The sequence below is a fragment of the Antedon mediterranea genome, chromosome 2 (genome assembly GCF_964355755.1).
Source record: "Antedon mediterranea chromosome 2, ecAntMedi1.1, whole genome shotgun sequence".
In the NCBI taxonomy this organism is placed as follows: domain Eukaryota; kingdom Metazoa; phylum Echinodermata; class Crinoidea; order Comatulida; family Antedonidae; genus Antedon; species Antedon mediterranea.
Window position 1 is genome coordinate 12,767,636 of NC_092671.1, and position 25,438 is coordinate 12,793,073.

At 33.1% G+C, this 25,438-nt stretch overlaps 1 protein-coding gene and 1 long non-coding RNA gene across 4 annotated transcripts in view; one reads left to right on the forward strand and one right to left on the reverse strand.

Annotated features, from left to right (window-relative positions):
• Positions 1–2,572: 2,572 nt before the first annotated feature.
• LOC140040452 (uncharacterized) overlaps positions 2,573–25,438 on the reverse strand; it is a 54,862-nt gene continuing 31,996 nt past the window's right edge. For 2 of the 3 annotated variants that reach the window (XR_011842716.1, XR_011842715.1), the window contains 2 exons: positions 17,097–17,268; positions 2,573–2,624 (listed from right to left, as the gene is read on the reverse strand). This is a non-coding gene — a long non-coding RNA (uncharacterized lncRNA). Of the gene's footprint in view, positions 2,625–14,536; positions 14,588–17,096; positions 17,269–25,438 lie in introns of those variants that run through there. The other variant, XR_011842717.1, reaches the window with a different exon arrangement.
• LOC140040442 (myosin light chain kinase, smooth muscle-like) lies at positions 3,295–21,192 on the forward strand. The gene is made up of 19 exons (XM_072086395.1): positions 3,295–3,380; positions 5,290–6,887; positions 8,236–8,293; positions 8,925–10,006; positions 10,229–10,543; positions 11,685–11,912; positions 12,564–12,761; positions 13,420–13,762; positions 14,285–14,646; positions 15,000–15,116; positions 15,375–15,863; positions 16,105–16,383; positions 16,560–16,889; positions 17,117–17,207; positions 17,313–17,513; positions 17,981–18,322; positions 18,502–18,654; positions 18,939–19,062; positions 19,249–21,192. Exons 2-19 carry the CDS (start codon positions 6,377–6,379, stop codon positions 20,026–20,028), a joined length of 6,003 nt encoding a protein of 2,000 aa, XP_071942496.1. The 5' UTR covers positions 3,295–3,380; positions 5,290–6,376; the 3' UTR covers positions 20,029–21,192.

The following is a 25,438-nucleotide window of genomic DNA, read 5'->3' on the forward strand; positions in this document are numbered from 1 at the left end:
TTTATGAGATAAACATTTGTATTAATGATGTCATGGAACATATTTCAAATTTTACCCGAAGGAACCATTTTACTGTTGTACTAGTTTGATAGACATAAACTTAACATAACATTGTTCACCTTTCTTCGTGAATTTGTCTCTAAATCACTCAACTTTAGAACTTACAATATACAATTGTATGTTAGAACTCCTTAACATATTTCATTTCAATAATCCTTGTCGTAAATCTGGGTGTCAAAGAGTGTTGTTGGTAGCGTGTATATATTATTTATTTGTGTTTCAAGTTTGATCTTTGATTTAATCACGTAGATTCTGTAACAATGCCCAGTCTGTAACAATGGACCTAATGAATAAAGAAATTTAAAACTTGCTGAGCATTTATAACTATTGTACTGAGCCTACCACGGTGCCACTTTTCTTTATAGGCCTATCATCAACATTTAATAGTTTGGTATCAGTAATTAATTTATGTGGTAATTCCCTTTCGATCTCAATATTATAAAAATATTCAACAATATTTTGAAAACACATCTACAAAATAAATACTAAACATATCAATTAGTTATTTGGCATTAGGCCTACAATTGACAAAAGAATTAACGTTTATATGCATAGCCATTGTCATAGATTCGAAAACACTAATTAAAATTAGTCTGAAACTTTGTATGTGAACTTTAGTAGTAGCATTGAAATTAAACAATTGTTCAAATGCATTGAGGCACTTTTGAAATAATACATTGAGACCATTTTGATACTAATCGATTCAGGATTAGGTTTGTAATGTGACCTGGCAGCAAGTGGTATAAAGGAACAAAGTGTTTTTTTGTTTACGCTTTACTATCAATATAGTTTTTTTCATAGTAATAGTCATATTCATGTTTAGAAAGTACATACGAGCTCATTGTAGAAATAACATTTGCATGCTGAATTTTAGGAATAATAAAGAGCAGGGGAAATTTACCGGTGACAATAAATAAAAGTGTATTGAAGAAAACACACAAAGTTAGGATTAAAATTATTTTATCGGTTTCTTTGAAATAATTCACATAACAATACAATTATAAAACTTCTGGATTGCTATTGGTCCTAAAATTAAATACTCTATGTTCTTATAAAGTGATTTCTAGGATTTATGGAAAAACAAATGTGTAGTGAAACTATTGGACCTTTCACATGTCTAGGCCTAATAGTAAACTATATAACTTTGATTATTTTATGAGATAAACTTTTGTATTAATGATGTCATGGAACATATTTCAAATTTTACCCGAAGGAACCATTTTACTGTTGTACTAGTTTGATAGACATAAACTTAACATAACATTGTTCACCTTTCTTCGTGAATTTGTCTCTAAATCACTCAACTTTAGAACTTACAATATACAATTGTATGTTAGAACTCCTTAACATATTTCATTTCAATAATCCTTGTCGTAAATCTGGGTGTCAAAGAGTGTTGTTGGTAGCGTGTATATATTATTTATTTGTGTTTCAAGTTTGATCTTTGATTTAATCACGTAGATTCTGTAACAATACCCAGTCTGTAACAATGGACCTAATGAATAAAGAAATTTAAAACTTGCTGAGCATTTATAACTATTGTACTGAGACTACCACGGTGCCACTTTTCTTTATATCATCAAAATTTAATAGTTTGGTATCAGTAATTAATTTATGTGGTAATTCCCTTTCGATCTCAATATTATAACAATATTCAACAATATTTTTAAAACACATCCGCGTTAATAAATAGTACTGTAAATACAAATAAAAAACCATTCGGCATCCGGCAAGCCAGCCAAATAAACTAAAGAGGTACACTATCATTACACCTGCTAATTAAACCAGTGTTATACTCGGGCTCTACAATCTTCTTCCTTTCCAATACCGATTAACGTCTACCACATACAAAAACAACATTAATGGGCAATTAAAACGAGATGAAAGAATGTGCATAGTAAACTCAATGGTTTTAAAGTATAGGGGTATAATGGTTAAGTGGATTCCAATACTATGACGATATCCTCTACCGTCTTGCTGTGCTTAAATTTATTCTATCATGGCCCCGGCGTGTTACTTTCCAAAAGCGGTGTATAACACTACTGTATAGGTAAATGCATTTTATATAGGCTACCGTAATTGGACAACAACATCAGAAAACTCTATCAGTGTATTCGCAATTAACGCAGAAAATCAAAATTAGGCCTACTACAGTATATGTAATATAGGTCTCATTTATTTCATTGGGCCGTAGAGGCTGTTGACGATAGAAAAGATTATATCACAATGTTATTTTGATCAGGTGTATTTACTTTTTAATTAGTTCAAATCTGTATGATTTATTGTTTCACCTGTTGAATAAAATGTGACGTATTCGTTGAAAGCACATTCCAGCTCCAACCGAGAAATCAATGGAGCCACATCGTGATAAAAAACATCGGCAATATCTAAATTATTTAAGCAAACAACTGTTACCATGGCAGCTACAGAAACTATGAATCCATCTATTGAGATTTATAGAATCCGATGAAGAAATACGGAATGGATTTCAGATTTGACAGGTTGTTCAGAGGGCATCTAAAGAGAGGGCATGATGATATTGTAGCTTTGTACAGACGTCTGATCTAAAAACAAGATTTCAAATTCTAATTAATCTCAAGCAATGCCTCAACATCATGCGTTGAAAAAAATACAGATTTAAAAGGATTATGTCTACTATGTGTATGACTATGATGATTGATATACAGAAAACATGTGAAAAAACTATATTTTTATATTAATACTATTATTATTTAGCAATATAATAATTAGGCCTATTAATAATATATTTTAAACTATTTCGTAATGATACTGTAATAAAATAATGTTATTAAAGAGCAATGGAGCTTAGTAACTTTACACAAGAATACGTTTAAATTTAAATCAATTAACTTTAATATAAATACTGTACTGTGTTGGTGTAATACTGTAAATATACACTGATTAAAAGGAAAAAAAGAATACAGTAACTTATACATACTTTGTATATTGAAACAAAAAAAAACAATTATTGTCTTTTAAAACTACATCTCTACCCTTAAATGAAAATAGAATCGTCCATGTTATCAAGTTACGCTTCATGGGAGTAGCTACTTGTATGAAATTAAGAAGCTCATAACACCATTCCATTCTGTTAGCAGTGAACTCAAACTTGTTTTGGCTCCTGTATCTAATATAGGGGATACGGTGAGTTGCCGTGGTTTGCTCGGATGTTTTATGCATCAATTTATGTGAATACTTTTTATTGATCATTGATTAGAATTGTCAGAGGATATAAGAAAGGAGTTTTCTGAAGAGTCCCAATCAAGTTCACAGAAACATTCACCAGATAAACAAAAAAGGTAAGCAGTTAAAAATGGCTATATTTATAATTTGGTATAAAAATATATGAGTATGTTATTCTCAATTAACTATTATATTTTTCATTTATATTATTTGAACAAACATTTCGCATGAATTTAGGTAAATTAAATACATAATGTTGATACTTGATACGGTAAACACGATCGTTCCACCCGATTATTCGAAGGTCCGGGTTCAAATCGTTGAACGTTCTAATATAACCTGACAAGTTATATGCGTAGAAGATTGCAATATAAGGGTTTTAACGACGGTAAAAAAGTGCTCACTTGGTTTTAAACGGACTAAGCTTGTCACTAGGTAATGTTAGCTATTATTAAAAAGTAGAAACGAGAGCAGGTTCAGTTAAAATATGTTTGTCATTTCGATCAAACTTTTATTTATGTCGTATCTTCAAAATCTGGTTTTGATTAAAATGAAGTTCTAGACCGCCACACCTTAACACTGATAATGCCATATCGGTAGAAAAATTCACAGCAGTGGTCCACATAAACTGATTCTAAAATAGGATGGAATAATTCTGGAAAAATTTGTTTCGACTGATTTGTCTGCGTCATCGCAATACGAGGGATCGCATTGTCAGTTAATACACTCTTCAAGGGTGGTGGGTGTCTTGGATTGTGTTTCATTTCGACTCGGATACCTACTGCTTATATATTAGTAACATAATGCGACTTCGAATCAAAATTTAACCTGTTAAATCGGCATACCATTCGGATTTAACAATAAATAAAATCACGAAATATATTATATAAAATAAATTACTTTTTTAATGAATTGTTTGGTAAGATGATATGCATTCGAATCAAATACTGATACTCATGTATATAGCATAGCATACCATTCCGAAGTTGTAATAACAAATAAAATATTTAGCAATTAATTTATCTATCATGACGTACCGTACCGGGTAGTATCCATACTCTGTGTAACATAACACGCATTCAAATAAATAATAAAGCTATGAAGAAATTGGACTTTTTCATTCTTTGGTTATTTATGAGTTTTGCGGAACTTTTCAGAATAAAAGAAAGGATCGAAACATTAATTAAAAAGAAAACTAAACGCATACTAATTATAAATTGAAATGTTCTTTCTAAATGCTATCTTAGGAATGTGAAGAATAAGGAAACCAATAGGGACCATCTTAACACTCTTCCCGATTTTTAAGGCCGAAATTTAGACACTTCATGGCCTTGACATTAATACGACTGTCATTGACATTACATATTCTATCTCCACACAGTTCAATAACATGTGGAGAAATATTTTGCCCTCAAAATGCATAGTACTATCCTACTCGATCTGAAACACCGGATGCCATGCAATTCTGATCCATATTTGGTCATAGGGTAAACCGAGGCGCTTGTGTTTACATTGTGGTTGTAATTCTGCCTTACGGTCTTGTGCGCGAAACGAACATTACTGTTTTACTCGTCAAAATCACAGTGTAGTATTTACAAACCAAACATACGTAGTAGATTCTGTACTTCGAAACACAATTTACAGGGAATTTCTAGGGAGTTATCGGCTAATTTAGTCTTTGAGCATATTGCCCTAGTAAAGTACCATGCTATTTGAAAAGACGTAAATCTTTTATTTTAAAAGGTTTGGAATGCTCATCGGTGTAAATGTATACAGTTGATGATTAATGGATGTCGAAAAATATTAACTGTCAATCTTTACCTAGAATAAGAAGTAATAAATCAGTTATTTTCTTGTTTCTTTTAAAATATATATTCTTATTTATTTCCTATTTTGTATGAAAATAGCAATCAGGTCTATAAAGGTCATGTCATTTTATATTTTAGTTATTAATCATTGTAGTTTAAACAAAGCTATTCATTTAGCATATAATATTTTAAAGAATATTTTCTTGTTATTTATCAGTTTCTGCAATTTAACAAGGGATTTTACTAAAGAACCGGTCATACCAAAATCTGAACAGTCTTCATATTGTGACGTCACCGATCGTGCTGCGCCACCCAGCGTTTCAAAGACACCACCGTCGATACTTATATCACGGAATTTAGTCCCATCTAGTACTATAAAAGCCCTCGTATCACGTTGGAGAGAAACTGCTAAATCACGATCATCAACACGACCAGTAGTTTCTCTATGCGCTCGGACACCTGGAAAATTATCCACCAACATAGTCAAACGCTTTTCTAATACAGAAATACAAGGTGCGAATACAGTAGATAGTGGTATTACTGAGAAAAAACAAGTTAATGAAGAAGAAAACAATTCACACAAAGAGCAACACACTCCCGAAGATTTAAGAAATACATCAAACATATCACCGCTTGTTATTCCAAAACGATCAATACCAGTTCGACATACATATTCAGCTCCTACAGCTTCTAGAAAAACAACAAACAAGGAACAGACCAAACCACAAACTAGTAGGAATAAAAATTCATCAATTAAAAGTCCCAGCAAAAGGGTACCGTTTGGTCAGGTTGGTGTTATTTCTTCGAAACTCGAAGCAAAGCCAAATAAGGAAGCTTCTGCGAACACATTTCAAAGAAAGATAATTAAAACCAATAAAGACATATCGGAGATATCAAAACGATTTTCATTAACAGTACCTGAGAATCGAAGTAAAATTCCTGGACATCTGAAGCCTAAAGAACACGTCAATACATCAAAATCAAAAGACATAAATAAGCCAAAACCTACGCGCCCTCGATCAGAAATTGTTAAAACTAAAACCGAAAAGTTAAGTCCAAAAAGACGGGGATCGAACCAAAGTTCTACCGGTTTGATTAAACCTACCCAGAACGGAGCCTCATTTAAGGAAATATCTAAGAACAAAGAAGCCGAACCGTCTTTGAAAAAGAAAAAGGAACCCCGACTATCATTAAAAGAACCCCCAGGACCAACGACAACAGAAAACAATCACAAATCAAGGGTTCCAGTGTCTCCTAGATCAAGTTTAGCATATGCAAAACAAAAACTACAAGAACCGAAGAAAATGTCTGTTAGAAAAACCGTTGAGTTATCCCCAGGACGCACTAAAGGCATCGGAGCACTTGCTGCAAAGTTTGAAACTAAAAACAAAATTGAAACTTCAACTACTACTAAATCAATAAAAGCAGAACCGTCGTTTGCCTCAAGATTCCAAAAGGTTAATGATAACATCACTACAAATGGAAAAGCAAAAGATGTTGGTAATTTTAATCACTCTCCAGTGAAGAAGCCAACTAAACCCCCGGCATTTGGTTTGAAACCAAAACGGGAGTCTTGTCGAGCTGGTGGTAAGGCCTCATTTCACTGTACTGCTTTTGGAATGAGCAAACCAGACGTGACTTGGAGTTTTAATGGCACAGCGTTGGAGAATTCAAAGAGACACAAGATTCACATTGACAAAGGAATCTACTACCTGGAGATAATTGATCTTGTTCTGGAAGATGCTGGGACATATATTTGCAAGATGGAGAATGCTGCTGGGAGTGTGGAGTCACCGGTGGAGTTGACCGTTAGAGGTGAGTAAAGATAACCCTTTAAGTCATAAAACACGACAGGATAGTGTCAGAGGTAAATTGGATTAGGTTATACCTCGTTAAATATCTGTAAGGTTGTAGTACTGGGTCATTCATATTATTATAAATAATTATACTTAGCAAATGTCATATCTCATGGTTATTTATGTGCCTAAACATAGTTCCTTATAAATAATGCACTAAATCTCCATTGTGCTATTAAATATCAAATTAACACTCGCTTTAAAATAAAATAGTAAAATACCATACAAAAGTAGTCAATTATAGAACACATATTACACACTGTATTTCGCTGTAGTAATAATGTATTTTCGCTATATTTTTAAGAAAATGATTTTTACTGACCTAGAATAAAGTAATATTGTCTAAAGTTTGAAATACACCAAAACTAGTATACTACCTAATGTCTTTAGCTTTACAATTAAACTTTTCATTTTCAAGGTTCTTTGCTTTTATAGCACACAATGTCAGGTGTCAAATATTCGTTGTACGTGATGAAATTGGACTGTGTAATAATTATATTGAAGACTAGCCGATGTGACTCCAACATGTTGTCACGTAACACTGCGGTCGCTTTAGCTTAACCTTTAGATTCTTAAAACAAAATTAAACTAACTATAACAACAATATTCAGTTCGGTAGTACACATATACAGAGCATAAACAATATGAGACTATAATAAGAGAACATATAAAATATGTCAAATCGCGAGATTGTTACAATGTTAAACTATCTAGTGCCTATAAATTAAATACGATATTTACCATAATTTGCAAAAACGAAACATTTGTAAGCATACCTAAAATAAGAATAATTAAAAAATGTGAGAATAATGACATTCATTACTAAAGGAAAATTACAATAAGAATTATTATAAACTTTTCATAAGTCACAGTATAAATTAAAGAACAAAAATAATTCAGTTACTTGCATCTTCCTTAAACAATTAATATATAATTCAAAGATGAATGAACCATAGATGGTACCGATTTACAACGAACCAATGACATAAATTCACAATTTAATATACTAATGCGCTTAACATTTTATTACCCCCTGGTCACCGAATACCCAATCAATCATGTAACATTGTACATTACAGTCACATTAATACCCCGGTGAGCATGCTTAGTGTGCGTCAAAAACCAAATGCATTATTAAACGGTTTCGTCTACTATACTACTCATTAGTAAAGGTATATAGATATAATTTGCAAGTTCAACGATACACCATCATTAAGTGATATATTTTTATAGGTTTAATGTACATATTAATGTACAGTATATAATATCGAAGTATTTAATTTTGTTTATTTTATATATTTTTTTAGATAATCAAAAACGTTTTCAAAATGGACTAACGCCTACCTCATCTCCAGTACCTAATTTGTAAGTCTTTAATTTTTGTTTACAATAGTTTTTTATGTCATCATAAGATAGTGAATATGTCATGTATAATTATCAGTATCAAACGATACATACAATATATTGATCAAAATATCACAGTACAGTTTATATATTTATGTTAATCATTATCAACTGTATTGGGTTAAAATGACCAACAAACGTTCCAACGCTATTAGTGATACTACTATTAGTGATAACCTTGTTATAATAATTAATTAGTATTAACCTTGTAAAAACCTATTTAATGAGGTTTAAATACCATGGATTAAAATAAGATTATACCCATGACTCAAATAGAAATATGTTAAATCGTTCATCAAATTGTTTTTCGTGATTTAATACACGAAGTAATTGAAAACGACCGGCATGCACCGAGTGATTTCCTGAAAAGTGCAAATTCAACTTTCAGAAAACAAAAAAGAACAAATTTTAACTGTTCGCGTATTGTGTTTGTATATTTGTTTGTTTTGTTGCTTGTCGTCTTGATGTTAATTTTATAAAATATCTTTTGAAGCATGAATACAATAGTGATTGGTTGATTATTTGTGATTTAAGTAAAGTTATCTATATTATTTAAATATCATCATTCTGAATTAATATTGTTTGCCTTTAGAAACAGCAAGAGTCCGTCTGTCTCTTCGTCAACAAAATTAAACGCCTTCCAGAAGTTCAACGACCTTTGTAAAACAAATGGGAGCCCCTCTAGTAATAGGGTGAACAAGTCACCAATTGAAGTCTCTACAAAAAGAGAGAAGACATCAACGACAATTAAACTGTCTAGCACCGTAAAACAAAATGATGAACCAAAGAAGTTACAAACAAAAACATTAAAATTCGAATTAAAAAAAGGTCAACAGAGCGTGAAGCCTAAATCAGACGACATTGTTGACTCACCAGTGACACCAAAAACAATCACCAAGACTAACGTAACGAAAGACGAAGCCTCACCAAAGCAAACATCATTGATGCCCAGTTCTACAGATACAACAGAATCAACTTCCATAAAGAGGACGTCTTTATTGACACCGACAAAGTTTTCTACCGACTCGGACGTAGCTTCACCTAAGAGGACCTCGTATTCAAACCCCACGTCGACAACAAAGGTTCCGGTGGTGGTGGAGTGGACACCTCCTGCTATGACGAACAAATCTTCAGAGGTGGGTGAATCAAATTCACCTAATCAAACATCGATAACTACAACGTCAAAAGTCAAAGCAGTAGCGGAACCAACTTCACCAAAACGAACAGTGTCATCAACGTCAAAAACAACTGTTACTCTGTCCACTGGTGTAGAACAAACTTCACCAAAACGAACACTACCGACAACAGATTCTAACGTTCCCATGAGTGTCGAAGCAACGACACCCACACGGACATTAATTCCGAAGACACAAAAGGTGACTCTCAAAGTCCAGCAACCACCACAATTTACATCTCGCCCAAAGTCGCAAACAACCAAAGAATCTAAATTAGCCAAGTTCACCTGTACTATAACTGGTGACCCCATTCCCGAGGTGAAATGGATGAAAGACGGTCAAGCTATACCAGAAGAAACCAGAATACAGATACTAGAAAACGAGACAGAACATAGCATAGAAATAAGTGATGTTATTCAAAGTGATGCAGGTCGATATTCATGCGTTTTGAGCAACCCTGCAGGAAAGACAACTGCAAGTTGTCAGTTATCTGTACAAGGTATTCAATGATTAGTTATTCTTTTTCTTTCATAGGTAGGCCTATGTATTTATTGTGATAATTGTGTCTTAACTGTTACCAAAGGGAGGTACTCAATTGATCGATATAGAATTGAGAATTCATAATTTGTAATTCTCAAATATGGAAAATATTTAAAGTACCATATCTCCTTCAGAATATAACTTTGTCTAGACACAATGTAATGATTTCAATTTTTTTCAGCCAATCCAACAACTTTACCAAAAGTAGAACATCAGTTTCCTCCAACCTTTCTACGAAAACTTTCAGATCTAAAATGTAAAGATGCAGAATCTGTGAGCTTTGAATGTCGGGTGTCTGGTACACCTAAACCAAATGTCAGTTGGTTTTTTGAAGGAAAGCCCATTACCCACGATAATGTATACCAAATATCGTTCGATGAACCGGTAGCTAAGTTAACCATTGCTGAAGTTTTCCCAGAGGATGGCGGCAATTACACCTGTACGCTTGCTTACCCAGCCGGAACTATTTCATCTACTGCTAGATTGGAAGTTGAAGGTACTTTTAGTTAGTATTTATTGAGTGAATTTCAACTTGTTAGTAGGCCTTCAAGTACAGTTTTACGATAATAAAAAATATGCCGATTTACAATCAACTTCAGCTGGTTCCATTAAAAACCACATTAATTGTTTGACAATTCCTTCTATTGAACATATTATACTATTGCAAATCTATAAATTTTAATTACAATTTGAATGTATTAAAAGCGTTTTACACACTGCATATTAAAACAAGAAATATTTCTTACAAAAAACGCCGCGTAACTTTTTGACTGGACAGTTGTAAGAACAGTAAGAACAGTCTTCATTAATCTAATATAATAGGTCGGCAAATCAAAACGCAAGTGAACAATTGGGACTTTACTTGTGATTTATGTCATTGGCCTGTCAGCACAGTCGTTTCTTTCTAGAATTAAACGCACAAACTTGTATTGGGAATAATGTATGTTTATGTGGTTATTACTATCGCATTTAGGTATTGATAATACAGTAATAATAATATGGCTTTTGAATATATAATTACTGTCTGTAGAATAACATTTATACATTCGGTTCGCGATGAAAAGTTATATGAATGGATTTGTAATAGGTATTTATAATAATAGTATATGGGTTGTATTATTGCTAAGCTATCACCAAATCGCGTTATAACATTATTTCTCAGGGTTTTTTGCACCATTGATCAATACCAAACGCGTATCGGTATTATAGTTTTTAATGAATCATTACATTAATAAAAATACCCAATTAAATCAATCGCGTCAGTCCAATTCCGACTTATGTTTCGATCACATAGTTCTGTGTCTACACTGTCCCAACTAGTTTAACAAAAAAAGTGTGATGTGCCCAAATATGGTAGTGATATGCCCGAATATCGTAGTGATATGACATCGTCATGTCTATATAATATGGGCACATCATATTTAGTTTGATAGTATAGACAGAGCATAAGGATTATATTAAAAAAATGTTTTCTTACAAAAAAAAAACAAATTCAGGTTTATGTTGATTAGCCCATGGACCTTAGCCAAGTATTCCCTTTTTTCGTTGACTCAGCTTAATGTAGCCTAATCGTTAACGGTGTTAAATCTAATTTATTTGAGTTACATAATACAAAATATATTATTCTAATTATTTAGAAGCAAATGATATAAATGGAAGTGAAACAAATGGACCCATGTCGAACAGTATCGACCTAGCAATCATTCCAGAAAAAACATCAACTCCAGTAAAAAGTACTTCAGCAAAAATCGTTACCAAACCGTTAAGTCCAATTGTAATGACAACTGCGCCCGAGTTTCTAAAGAAACTCACAGATGTTACGGTTGATGATGGATCTTCGTTGACACTGAAGGTTGAGGTCAAAGGTAAAGCATTAAACTCTCACAATTTACGTAGAAATGGAGGTTGAAGTAAATCCCATCGTTAAATTAAATACATGTTAATTATGTGATGTCTTCGCTTAAATCGTTCCCACATTTTATTAACATCGAGCTTGCTGATTCGAATTCTGATTGATTTGATAAACAATTTTTAGAAAATAATTTCCATATTATAATACAATCGATAAATCAAAACAAACTCGTCAAGAATATATTTTATACATTAAACACTGCTTTGCTAGTAATATTTAAATTAAAGAAACCACCAGGTTAATTTTGACGTAAACAACATTTCTAAAAAGACAGTTTTCTTGGAATATCTAAGTAAATAGCTACTTCGAGGGTGGTGACGACCGGTATATATCCAGTGGTAAACACCTTATTCAATCAGATTATTGTGATATTAATTTGACGTTAAACCACAGGTATTAATTTGTTACGAAACATATTTTGATTCTCCCTAGGATTGTTTCTATAGGCCGTATGATTTTGTTATTAATCCCCGAGTAAATAATTTGACATTGACAGAATACAGTGTGTGTGTTTTTGTGTAAAGTTGGCATTTTCAAATCAACTAATTCTCCTCCGAAAATGGAATCTATATAAAGTATGATAAAAGAATTGTACTCATTTTAGGATCCCCTGCACCAACGGCTCTCTGGTTCTTCAAAGATGAAGAGATTATAGAAGAAGAGGATTTTAAGTTTGTATCTGATGGAAACACCCTGTCACTGGTGATAGCAGAAGTCTATCCTGAAGATGCAGGGATGTACACCTGCGTTATTACAAACTCGGAAGGAAAAGCTTCGACATCGTGCAAGGTTCTAGTAGATGGTATGTAGCAATAGAAGAAAACCAATTAGTTAAACCAAAATAACCAACTATGTCTATAATCACGAACCATTGTATTTAATGTTTGTAACATAAGGATATAAGTTACTGTTACTTTGCCTATATTAAAGTAAATCCACTCCATTGATATTATGGTATTAATAGGCAGGCTGCTATTTTCTTTTTCTGTATTCTTATTATTTCAATCTGTCATCTTCTTACTCAATTTCAGATCTTGTTTGTTTCTCTACTATTAGGGCTACTATGGTAATATCTTATACTGTAGTTTGAGAATATTGCTGTGTTTATGCATGTATATCGTATGGTGTGTTTTACGGGTTGTTTATACTAATGTCATTAATTGATATTACAAATAGGTGAAGTAAAGTGTTTTAGTTTGTTACTTTACTGTATTCTGTGTTCAAGATTCGTTGAAGGTGACACTTACCTAATCACTATTAAGCTACTGTGCGTATTCACTACGTCTTACTGACAAACACATTAAATATGTTAATGTTTGCATGGTATTTTATGTCTCATGTAATTAAACCTAAATAAATGTTGTTGTTCTATGCATGTTGATGTTTTGATAAGTAAGTAGTCAATAAGTGTATTAATTTAATTGAAAACAAGAAATGAACAATGTATGGTTCGTTGACAGAATCTGGTGACGTCGGCATTCCTCCAAGTTTCATGCAAAAACCTCACCAGATGAATATTGACGAAGGAACTATAATAACACTGACTTGTAAAGTGGATGGCGATCCCGAACCAAATGTATTCTGGTATAAAGAAAGCAGAATCATCAAGCCTAGTGATCGAGTGCAGCTCGTATCTAAAGGCTTCTCTCACAGTCTGCGTATTCCAGCCGCCATCGTTACGGATACTGGGAGTTACACGTGTATTGCTAAGAATGAGGTTGGAGAAGAAAAATGCACCGTGTCTGTAATGGTTCACCAGATAGAAGAGGAGCATACTGATTTCAGATCACTTTTAAAATCAAGGTATCTAATATAAATAGGCCTATAGCCTATATGTAGTTGGTATGGTTTTTGTTTTTGGAAAACAAAGAGGTGGATCCAAGATTAATTATTATTATATATTTGAAAAGTAATGTTTTTCTCGTTTCGGCTTTTCCAAAACAATGTATTCGCTCGTAAACGCTTGCATTATAGGATAATTATCGGTCATAATGCTTCTTTTCTAGACATCACCTATTAAATTGTAAATATAAACATTAATGTTCAATTCATTTTTCTGTAATTTGAAGATAGTTAAACTCTATTGGTTTTTGTATTGTTATGTACTTCCCGTAGTATCATATCGCTAACTAAACAAAATAAAGCTTCGATTATTAATAATATCGCATACAATTTTTCAAAATAATGAACAAAAAAAGGATTACCTCTAAAGAAAAAAATTAAAGAAACAAATATCTCTTTATTTCGAGTTAACCATTTTTATCTTACCATTATTATTAAGAGTTGATCGTCTTGTAACTGAAACTAACGATATTGTTTTTAAAGGCCGAAGCTACAGAAGATGGACAACATTAACCAAAACGAAGAAGAGAACGAAGCCGGGCAGTTAGACTTCCGTCATGTGTTAAATAAATCGAAATCCGAAGAAGAAGAATTACAGGCGGCGACTGATGCGGCTATCAAAGAATCGGAAGCAGAGCAACTCGACTTTCGTCATCTCCTTACCCGTCATGTACAAACTAAACAACATCCTAAATTTACCAACGAATTATCGGATGCTATGGTAGATGAGGGTAGTTCAGCCGTATTGGTTTGCAGTGTGGTAGGAACACCAGTACCTACTATTATCTGGAAATTTAAAGGGAAGGAAATTAAAGAATCTAAATATTTTAGAATGAAGTATGAAGGTATGATATGATTAATTACACTCACAACGAAACAGTTATAAAATAATTTATAATAATAAATTTAAATATGTTTAAATAAATGCACACATGTTTTAGATGATTTTGTGTTGCTCGGTGTTCGGCGAATAAATACTACAGAAGTTGTACCATAGTAATTAATTTAATTAATTTTTGTAAATTAATTTAAATTAAATCGATTGTTAATAATCTTCCATTGTCTATCGTGGCTCTCTACATATTGATGTGAATAATACAATTTAATTATATCAATTACATTGTCTATAATTTAAATAACTAATTACTGTTTCATTTGTTCCATTTTTAATTATGTAGTTTTATATCTTTCTACTTAGATAATGTAGCACAGCTTTCCATCTCTGAAACATTTGCTGAAGACGAAGGCGAATATGTATGTTTAGCCACAAACAGTGCAGGTACAGCGAAATCAGTCGCTGATCTTCGAGTCAAAGGTGAGAATTTAAAACTGAAACCTACTATTAAGCACCTTAGAGTTCCTTCCTCTGTGCTTATGTTTCTAAACAAAGGAGGCTTCACGGGCCATTACAAAATGTACATAATAGGATGAATACACGATCATATACGAAGATAAGGCCAAGTGTTTTGTGTGTTCCTTTAATCAATAAAATTGCACTCTAAAGGCACGTTCACAGAAATCAATCTAAGTTGTTTGATGTTTGTTACAACAAAATTATTTTCATTTTATTTAGCATGTGATGAGGACGAACTGGACAACAGTACTGACAACATTGTAACTACAAAGCCTAATGAAGATGTTGATAGCACTTTTCACAGTCCGATTTCTGCAAAGTTAAATACACCTGTCGCAAACGCTGTTGGTCACAAAGTTGCCTCATTCACCATGAACGCCACAGCAAAACCATTCGGAGATTCAAGTTCAAAGATGCCTGACGTCTCTCCACCAGAATTCCTTGAAGAACTCTGTGATGAACCGATTATTGAAGGAAGCGCTGCCAGGTTGGAATGTCGTTTAATCGGTGACCCCGAACCGGTGGTATACTGGTACAAAGATGGTAAAGAATTGAAAGAGGGAAGGAAGTATAGTTTTGAGTTTGATGATGACGATATCGTTGCACTGGTTATAAAAGAAACAACTATGCGAGACCTGGGTAAATACGCATGTAAAGCCGTCAACTCGCTTGGAACAGTAGAATGTTCAGCACAACTTATTATTGAAGGTAAAGTATCTACCTGTTAGAGTAATGCTTGAAACTATATGCTAGTAATGATTGTATCTATATAATAGTAACGACAAACGCCTTCACAATCTAATATAAGTCATGTATTTACTGTATTTGTTTTAGTTAACTTTTGATACAGTAATTAATTCCACCAAAAAAAGGTCTACTGTATAATCCATACTGTTTGTATTATTTTGCAAAAAAAAAAGGTTTTTCAAATTTAATCATTTTCCTACAGCACCCCCAAAAATTGAAAAGTATCCTCGTAACTTAATTACATGTGCGGGGAAAGACATTTGCATCACCTGTAAAATATCCGGGACACCAGAGCCGGACTTAGAATGGTACAGAGGCAAGAAGGAGATCACAGAAGGAGGAAGAATAGAGATGGAAGATGTGGACGATGATACGATGCTATACATACGTGACGCTAAACAAGACGATAGTGGTATTTACAAGTTGGTTTTAACCAGTGATTTAGGAACGGACAGTTGTACTATTTCCGTTAGCGTTGTAGGTAAGTTTGTCGTTGCATTATAAACACGCGTTCAATATTATTCTAATAAGAGGTGTATAAAATTATAAAAAAGAGAGTTTATACTTGTCTTCGTTATAAAAATGTCTTCATCCTGGATTCGAGAAGGGGGGTGGTTAGTGGTATATTACTGGAATTGATTATTCATTTTATTTCAGACAAACCGGATCCTCCCTCTGGGAAACCGGTGTCATCAAACGTTAGTCGGACATCATTAACACTCTCTTGGAGTGGCTCACCATACGATGGTGGCAGTATTATCACTGGCTACGTGGTTGAGATGAGCAAGGTTAATGAAGATAACTGGACTAAGCTTACCACGGCTAAAAGTACATCGTATGTTGTTCGCGGTCTGGTTCCTGAAAAGATGTATTGTTTCAGAATAAGGTCTGAGAATGCTTATGGAGTAAGTGACCCAGGGATGACATCTGACCCTGTTCGGACAACTGAAACCAAAGTACAAAAGGAATCTAAAGCAGATTCAGGAGGCAAGTGATTATTGTAATAATTGTTGACTACTCATTTGTTCAATATCACGAATAAGTGTCACTTTTATTTTATTATTATTTGTACCATTTTACACAGTTAGTTAGTATTTAAAAAATGAAAGTCCTTACCAACCTATACATTCTGTATTTCTGGGGTGCAAAATTTGAAATAACATAATAATAAATCATATTAAACCATTAACTTACCTAATTTCATATGCTTTTAGACGAAGGCGAATGTCCATTTGAAGCAAGACACGTGGTGATAAAATCTGAAGATATTAAGAATTCGTACGACATTCAAGAGCAGGTCGGAAAGTAAGTATTACGCACCTTCTTTGGCAACACTTTCCTCCATTCATCACTGAGATCGAATATTCTATAGATATAAAATGTGTTATTGTTTAATGTGATTTATTTTAGGGGTCGATTTGGTATTGTTCATAAATGCATGGAGAAAGCAACCGGCAAGATGTGGGCTGCAAAATTTATAAAGACCAAAGCATCAGAGAAAGAATCGGTAAAAGCTGAAATCGAAATAATGAACCAATTACAACATCCAAAGCTTATTCAATGTGTTGACGCATTCGAAACGACACGTGAAATAATTATGGTTTTAGAATTGTAAGTTGTTATCATTTTATATATAAGATGGATTCGATGATAATGATAATAGCGATCAAAATAAACTTATTTACGTAAATTAATTATGGTTTTACAAGATGCTTGTTTGAGGTCATAAGGTAGGATAAATTCCATAATAAAGATGTCGATTATAATGTGGGTGAAATAATGTTGTGGCAGCGAAATGTGTCTGTGGAATGGTTATAAAGGTATAATATTTCATTTACTTCCTTATCTAAAACACACAGGTTATGTTATGACAAACAAGCAATAGTAAAAACGCCCTCTGCTACACTTTTAACAGACTTAACATGTTATGCTATTGGCATGTTTTATATAGCATAATTATATCAGCGTCACGTTACCAATTACATCATTATAGTACCTTCAGGCATATTACAACATATGCATTTCATCAACATTATAATATAGGCCCAATTATAACATTCATACATCTTGTTTTACAGTGTACGTGGCGGAGAATTATTCGAACGGGTAATCGATGACGACTTCGTTCTAACTGAAAAAGATGTAATAATGTTTATGCGTCAAATATGCTCTGGAGTGAAACACATGCATTCTCAAAATATTCTACATCTGGATCTAAAACCAGAAAACATACTGTGTACAGACACCACTGGAAATTCCATCAAACTTATTGACTTCGGGTTGGCGCGAAAATTCGACCCGAAACAGTCTGTAAAAGTCATGTTCGGAACCCCTGAATTTGTGGCCCCGGAAGTTGTTAATTATGAGAAAATTGGTTATAAAACAGATATGTGGAGTGTTGGCGTTATCTGTTACATTCTGTAAGTGTCAAATCCACGTTGGCATTCTTGGTCTAAACAAAATTAATATTGGCATGTATAAAAATTAAATAAAAACAAAATACTACACGTAATAAACATACTCTGTTTTGTTGTACAGTATTTAATATAGCTCAGTGCTTACTGGCTTTAAATTGATTGATATTTATTTATTTGTTTAGCTTAAGTGGGCTTTCTCCATTTATGGGAGACAATGATGCAGAGACACTGAGTGCAGTTACCATGGCAGAATGGGATTTCGAAGACGAATCATTCGATGAAATATCAGACGAAGCCAAAGATTTCATCGAAAAGCTCTTGTTGAAAAGCAAAGAGTAAGTTGAAAGATTGACCGATATAAACTAACTTACTGACGAATTTGTTGAATATCACACGTGCAGATGATACATATTGACCACTTCACAGAAAATATCTTAATCTTAACTATCCACTATAACAAACTCTAACATAGATTGGTCTAAACGGTAGAATTTGGAATTGATTCCTATTTATCTGTTTATGTTTGTATATAGAAATGTTCAATTCAAAACTATACTACTGAATTTTACTATTACAAAATAAAATAAATATATTTGAATTACTTTTTGTCTGTGAACAGTACACGAATGTCTGCAAGTGATGGTCTTGAACATATGTGGCTTACCAAAGACACTAAGACTATGAAGACCACAAAGATTTCCACTGATAAACTGAAAAAGTTCGTCGCTAGAAGGCGATGGCAGGTGAGCATAGAATACTCTGTCTAACAATCGTTATTCATTATACAGATACTTAAATAGACAATGTCTATGTATGTAGTGCCTATTATTAGATTTAAACCCACTGTGTTCTCAACCGTTACATTATGGGCCATCATATTATGGTGGTAGGTCTACATTAAATAATTATGTTTTATTTTTTCTTTTTAGAAAACGGCAAACGCGGTTAGAGCTATTTCACGTATGGCTTCACTTTCCATGTTCAGTGTTCGCAACCGTTCCTTGAGTCAAGATGATGGTACGAGCGGTGGATTGACACCATTCTCAAGCATCCTAAAAGCAAAACGTGAAGAAGCAAAAAATGTAAACAACATAACCAAAACTAAGGAACCAGAAGTCGATATCAACTTGAATGAGACCGGTACGACTAAATTATCAAATAGACGAAATAGGAAATTTACAGAAGAAAAACGTTCATCTATTGATAGCGACGAAAGTCCAATCAAAAAACGATCTTCCTCTGATGGGTCCGTAAAGAAGTTATCTACCGACTCTTTTTCAAGGTTTGGAAGTAAATCATCACTACCTTCACCAAATATCGAAATGAAAACTGAGTCAAGTAGTAGAGCATCGGGGGAGCAGAAAATATGGCCACCTTCAGGACAAAGAGCTACGAGAGACGCCGTCATCAACAAGGAAGCTAAGCCTAAGTTTTTGAAGAAAATACGCAGTACAACTGTCTTAGAAGGCCAGAAAGCACAATTTAATTGTATTGTGATTGGTGATCCTCTCCCGGATGTAACATGGTACCAAGACGGACTAGAACTACCAGAAAATGGGCGATTTACAGTTGAGAAAGCCAGTGATGGCACGTGTTCTTTACGCATAACGAATGTAGTGGAAGACGATGACGCAGAGTACACCGCGAAAGCTATCAACGTAAATGGTGACGTCACGTGCACAGCTGAGCTCGTAGTTGACATTAAATAAAACCACAATTTAAATGCCTTGCCAAGTGATTATAATAAATGATTGTATAGCATGTGAGTGTATTGATAAATACAAAAAAATATTAAAAACGTGACTAGGTCAATGGCGGCGTTAGATATATAATAATATATTATTTTTATTATAGTTTATACAATAACAAACTTCCTTTATATTACATATAACATATCTCTTGCTATTTGATTAATACTATTAAATAGAAAAAAACGCCTAATGAATTCGATGACGTCAGATGTTGACGTATAATTTTAATCAATGTGATAATCTTACTTTTAAATTAGGACCAAAATGTAACAATTATTCTAACTGTACTAGATATAATTAATTATACTGTAAATAGATTTCTATATATTGTTGTAGTTTATTTTAAGATGGTTTGAATTGCCTTAGTTAAGTGTCTTGCTTAAGATCAGTTAAGCCTACTGGTTATTTTGATTGGCACTTGAAGTGTCAATTCACGGATGGGTAACAAACACGGCTGTGTTTGGTACGCTACCATTCTGTGGTACCACCCAGGCATACACTAATATTCATATTGTACTTGAGTACTGCACAATGTAAACATATTATATTACCAGGTAGATATTTATTATCGATATCAAAGGAATAATTGCATATTTACAGTAAGTTTATATCTTGATTTTAATTAGCATAATTAATGTAATAGTCCTCAATCGTTCCAACGAACTATACTATCCTGGATATACAGTATTTTAAAGGAAATTAATTTAGAGTTTATTTCTTGATTTTGTATGAGATATTTTATATTATAATTCTTTTATGTAGCTGATTTAGCTTTACAATTTTTTGCTAAAGATTGATTACGTATTAAAGTTCATTAGATTAATATTTTGTAAGATAACACATAGATTTACGTATTAAAAATGCAGCCAAAGAAAGTGTTAATGTTGTTACACGAATTATAAACCCAGCGACAAAAGAAAGATTAAGAAATGGGGTACTACGGTAAAATACCTCATTTGTAAAACTCCTCACACTTTGGAAATATATGTCTTAACATTACGGTCAACCCTATTCAATTTAGGTACCGAAGGTTCTATCCTTGCTGTTTCCAATAGTACATATCCAGACATTTTTCCTTTTCCCCACTCTACATAACCTTCCCAAAGTGCAGCAGCTAAAAACTAATAAACTGCCTGGATAAATCCTATGCAATAAGTGCTACACATGTAACATCGTCTTTAGGGAAGGGTTTTTAAAGTTTGAATGACAGTATTGCACGCCTAGATATAAATACACTAGTACATTAAAATAGATCAACTCGTATTAATGGTTCCGAGATCTTCCTGACACGGGAGCCCGTCGATCAAGGGCTCTACTGTGATGACAAATTAATGGAATAAGTTTACATTTTGTTATTTCGTTTTCCATTCATTGGGGGTAACATTATAGTGACACTTCTTCACTTGGGACATTATGGGAGCACGACACTATGTTAGGCCTATATTTTTATTTATTTAACATATTAAGCTTGATTCCCTCCCACTAGCGACGCAACGTTGCGCGTACGTCCTTGCGTTGCGTCTCTAGTGGGAATCACGATTAATATGTAAAAATACGTACACAAATCAGAACAATCATTGCATTCGTCCTTTCTATCCTCAAAGCAAATGAAATTAACGTATATGAAAGCATTATTAATAGCGTTCAAAACTTCTTCTTTACAGACAATAATTTTCAGTAACACACTTAATTTCCTTAAGTTTGGGTACACCTCCCATCCATTATCTCGTGACCCATTCAGCCTCATTTTCATTCACTTAAGACTTCACCTTCCACTTCCTTTTCCTCTGTGTCAAGTATTGCGGTCACTTTCGTTGACCATGTACACTAGTTATTATACTCACTGGCCTAGTCTGATAATAATGGGACTACAGTACTAGAAAGTAGTTCTGAGCATAACCGTGAGGTTCTATTCCCCGATTGAACGATAGTTTCATGTGCGTGTGTGTTTACTCATGACACTAAACGCGTAACGCGTTTTGATAAGTCTGTTTAAAGAGAATCGTCGTGAAAATAGCGATAGTTATGTATCTAAACCGTCATCAGGAAATTAAATTAGCTTAGTCACATGAACTTCTTGTCACTTTTATCAAACTTGCAAATCCACACACAAGTTTAGAGACGGACAACTGAAAGCGGGATCTCTACGCGCAGAACGTAATCTACCTAGACTTGCAATTTTGGTGGACGTTGCACTTGTTACAGAAGAACAACTTTACATGCCAAGTTAACTTTGAATCAAAGAGGGTTGTACCGGTTCGTGTATACTGTGAAAAGTGGTATGTTACCTTACCGTCAATTGCATTATATTTAGTCTAATGAGCAGGTGAAATTTGTTTTAAATATTTCTCCATATCCTTTCTTGCATGAAATTACAAGATAGCTCTATGTATTTAAAACAATAATGCAAATATGGCAATTTCACAAGCTGTATACCGTAGGCCTTTAGACGTGTTTTAAAGGGTTATATTGATAAATGTAATAAAGGAAACAGTTGAATTAAAACACTATTAGCAGGGTAATTGGTGATCTACTGAAAGCGGCATAGATAAACCACCAACTGGTAGCATATAACAATAGTACGGTAGTACTGCTAATCCTCCATATAATACTACTACTAGCATTTTTTTTTTTTTGGTCAATCAAGTGTAGATAGTGTTATACCTCCTGCACTGCATAAATGCATACCTGGAGTCAAATTAATTTCAATAATAATAGGGGCTCAAACATCAAATAGTTTACATTATCTGGGCATGACATATAAGGCAAAACCGAGCACATACATTATTACGTAATTTATATTTCGCATCAAACGCAGGAGCGCGTACCTGAAATAAGGTCAGCATCAACTGTTTTAATGCATCTATGCAATTTGCCTGTCCATTATACAACCTTACTACAGCACTGTATTCTATTCAAGTTTTTCAAACACTCAACATTAAATTGTTTTTTTGTTTCAGTTTATAGTACTATAATTTAATTTCCTTTTCCAATCTTACCATAGGTTTATAATTTCTGTATGGCATATAGGCCTAGGCAGCTGATGTATTTGCGAATATGCTTTGTGCTAAAGAATGTGTGTATATAATATTATCATCATATTATACAGTGTATATAAAAATAAATATTACGTGTTATGTTCAATTTAAATAACATTTATGTCATTTTCATAGGACATAGGTTAAGTAAAAAAAAAATGTATTTTACCAAATTCTTTCACAAATTAAATTAAAAAGATATATAGGATGTACTCTTTATGTGCATTCTGCATGGCCTTTTATATCATTATTATGTATTAGGCCTTCATATCCTGTTTTCAGTAAATATTTCATATGTTTATTATGGAACTGTGATGCTAAGAATAATAAGTATAGGCCTACTGTAAACCATATACGATTATGTTTTACTTGGGATACGTTTTATTTTTTTAAGTATAATATTATGATCAAAGGAAATAATAATCTAATAATAATCGTAATTAACAAAACTTGAAACGGGAAGTGTGACAATATCGACAGATGACCTTGTCGATACGAACGAACCAAAAACTAAACTAAACTAAAACCCCGTGAACCAATTTCTATGACTTAACCCCTCACAAACGTTTTATCTCAGTACTAACGAAAAGTATTGATCAAAAACAAGTCAAGTTAAAACAGTGTATTTCATCCACGTTCCTAAACATTATAGTGTGCAAGTTGACTTCATGCATTGTTACAAGGATTAGAGTTTAGACCCATGGAGAGTGAAACTAGACCAAACAGTAAATGCCTATTCATATCCCAGCAAAAACACACAATTAGAAACAAATAAACTTTCAATAAAAAGCACCAACATAGACTAAGCAATTAAATATGTCAAATGCAACTTACATTAATACGATTTTGGAAATACTATATAATAACATCAGTAACTCAGATTACAAATTAACACTTTTAACATTTTCTTGATACTTTGGAAAATGTTTACAAACTGTATTGGAACTATTAAATATATATTTATTTTTAATAGAAAGATTACAGCAATTGCACTTAAAATTTTGAGACTGACAGAGATAGTGCAGTTATATATTTTTTTTTTCAGAAATACATCGAGATTAAGGATGATCTACATAGTGAAAAATAAATACAAAATCGGGAAACAAAAGTTCAACGTTGAAATGAAATCGATTTGATTCTTTATAGGTCTAGATATGCACGCACATGATAGTATCAATATCTCTTTACTAAGCTAATTTTTGTCGTAAAATGACAAGACAGGCGCCGCGGAACTTTACAACGATTTTATAGAATTTTAGAAAATCATTGGAATTTCGTTTTACTATTCAACATTTTAGGTTTTTACTTTTTTTGTGGTAAAGGCACGATTTTAACACCTCATAAGCTCAGCTCATTCGGCCGAGTTGCGTTTTATTTGTTGTGTGCAAAAACTAAAGTATCGAATCATGACGAATTGCACATGCACATTTTAATTTGTTTACAGGCATAGAAATACCATCAACAACTTTACTGAAACACCATTTCCGCAAAGTAGATCAACATTAACTTGCATTATCAAAATGAAGTTGCTAAATCATATAAACATGGCGATGACATTAGGCTAATTAAATCTATATTAAATAATTTGTTCAACTTTCAAATATAGAAAGTGTAACTAAACACTATATTAATTTACCGTACCTGGGCATATTCCTATTGAAAGAGAAAATTATAATCTGTTTAGTGGCTGTAGGCTAATTAGGTTTGGGGGTAACTGTAAATGTAGGCCTAATGATATTCGCTACACCTCCTAAAAATAAAACTTCGACAAAAGTTGATACAATAGTCTAGTTAGGGACTATAATTATATCGAAGAACACGCGAGCCCATTAACTTTGTATTCGTCTATATTTAGTATTTTTGACAAATTATGATTCACCTTCCTGAATATACTGAAGATAAGGCATTACCCAATCCAGGCTAGAAACCTAGACCTATTATGAACATTATATTAATGACCCCTCACACAATCAATGTTTAACACGTTAACCGGACATGTTCGAATGATTTGCAAATTTGAATTTTAAATTTGGTTTAAATATCAAGTTTTAAACAAATCGTGATATTTCGTAATTTAAATAATTCTACCCTACCTCAGAGAATTCAAATTTATATGTTAGTTTCGAAAAATATATAATTAAATTAGAACTGTTTAGGGTGTTTCGATTTTTCTGAAAGACCATTAACAAAAGCATCTTTAGCAGCATGTAAATCATTCTTGTTTTGCCAATTACCTCTCTCTTTGCCCTGTTTCTCATTGTTATCAGTATAGAGTTTATGTCAGACAATTTAAATGAAGAGGCATACATGTGACATGAAACGCATGCTTT

Coding starts and splice junctions, on each gene's coding strand:
- LOC140040442 (XM_072086395.1), top strand. CDS start 6,377: ATGTCTGTTAGAAAAACCGTTGAGTTATCCCCAGGACGCACTAAAGGC. Junction 6,888..8,235: donor GGTGGAGTTGACCGTTAGAG/GTGAGTAAAGAT, acceptor ATATTTTTTTAG/ATAATCAAAAACGTTTTCAA. Junction 11,913..12,563: donor ACTGAAGGTTGAGGTCAAAG/GTAAAGCATTAA, acceptor TACTCATTTTAG/GATCCCCTGCACCAACGGCT.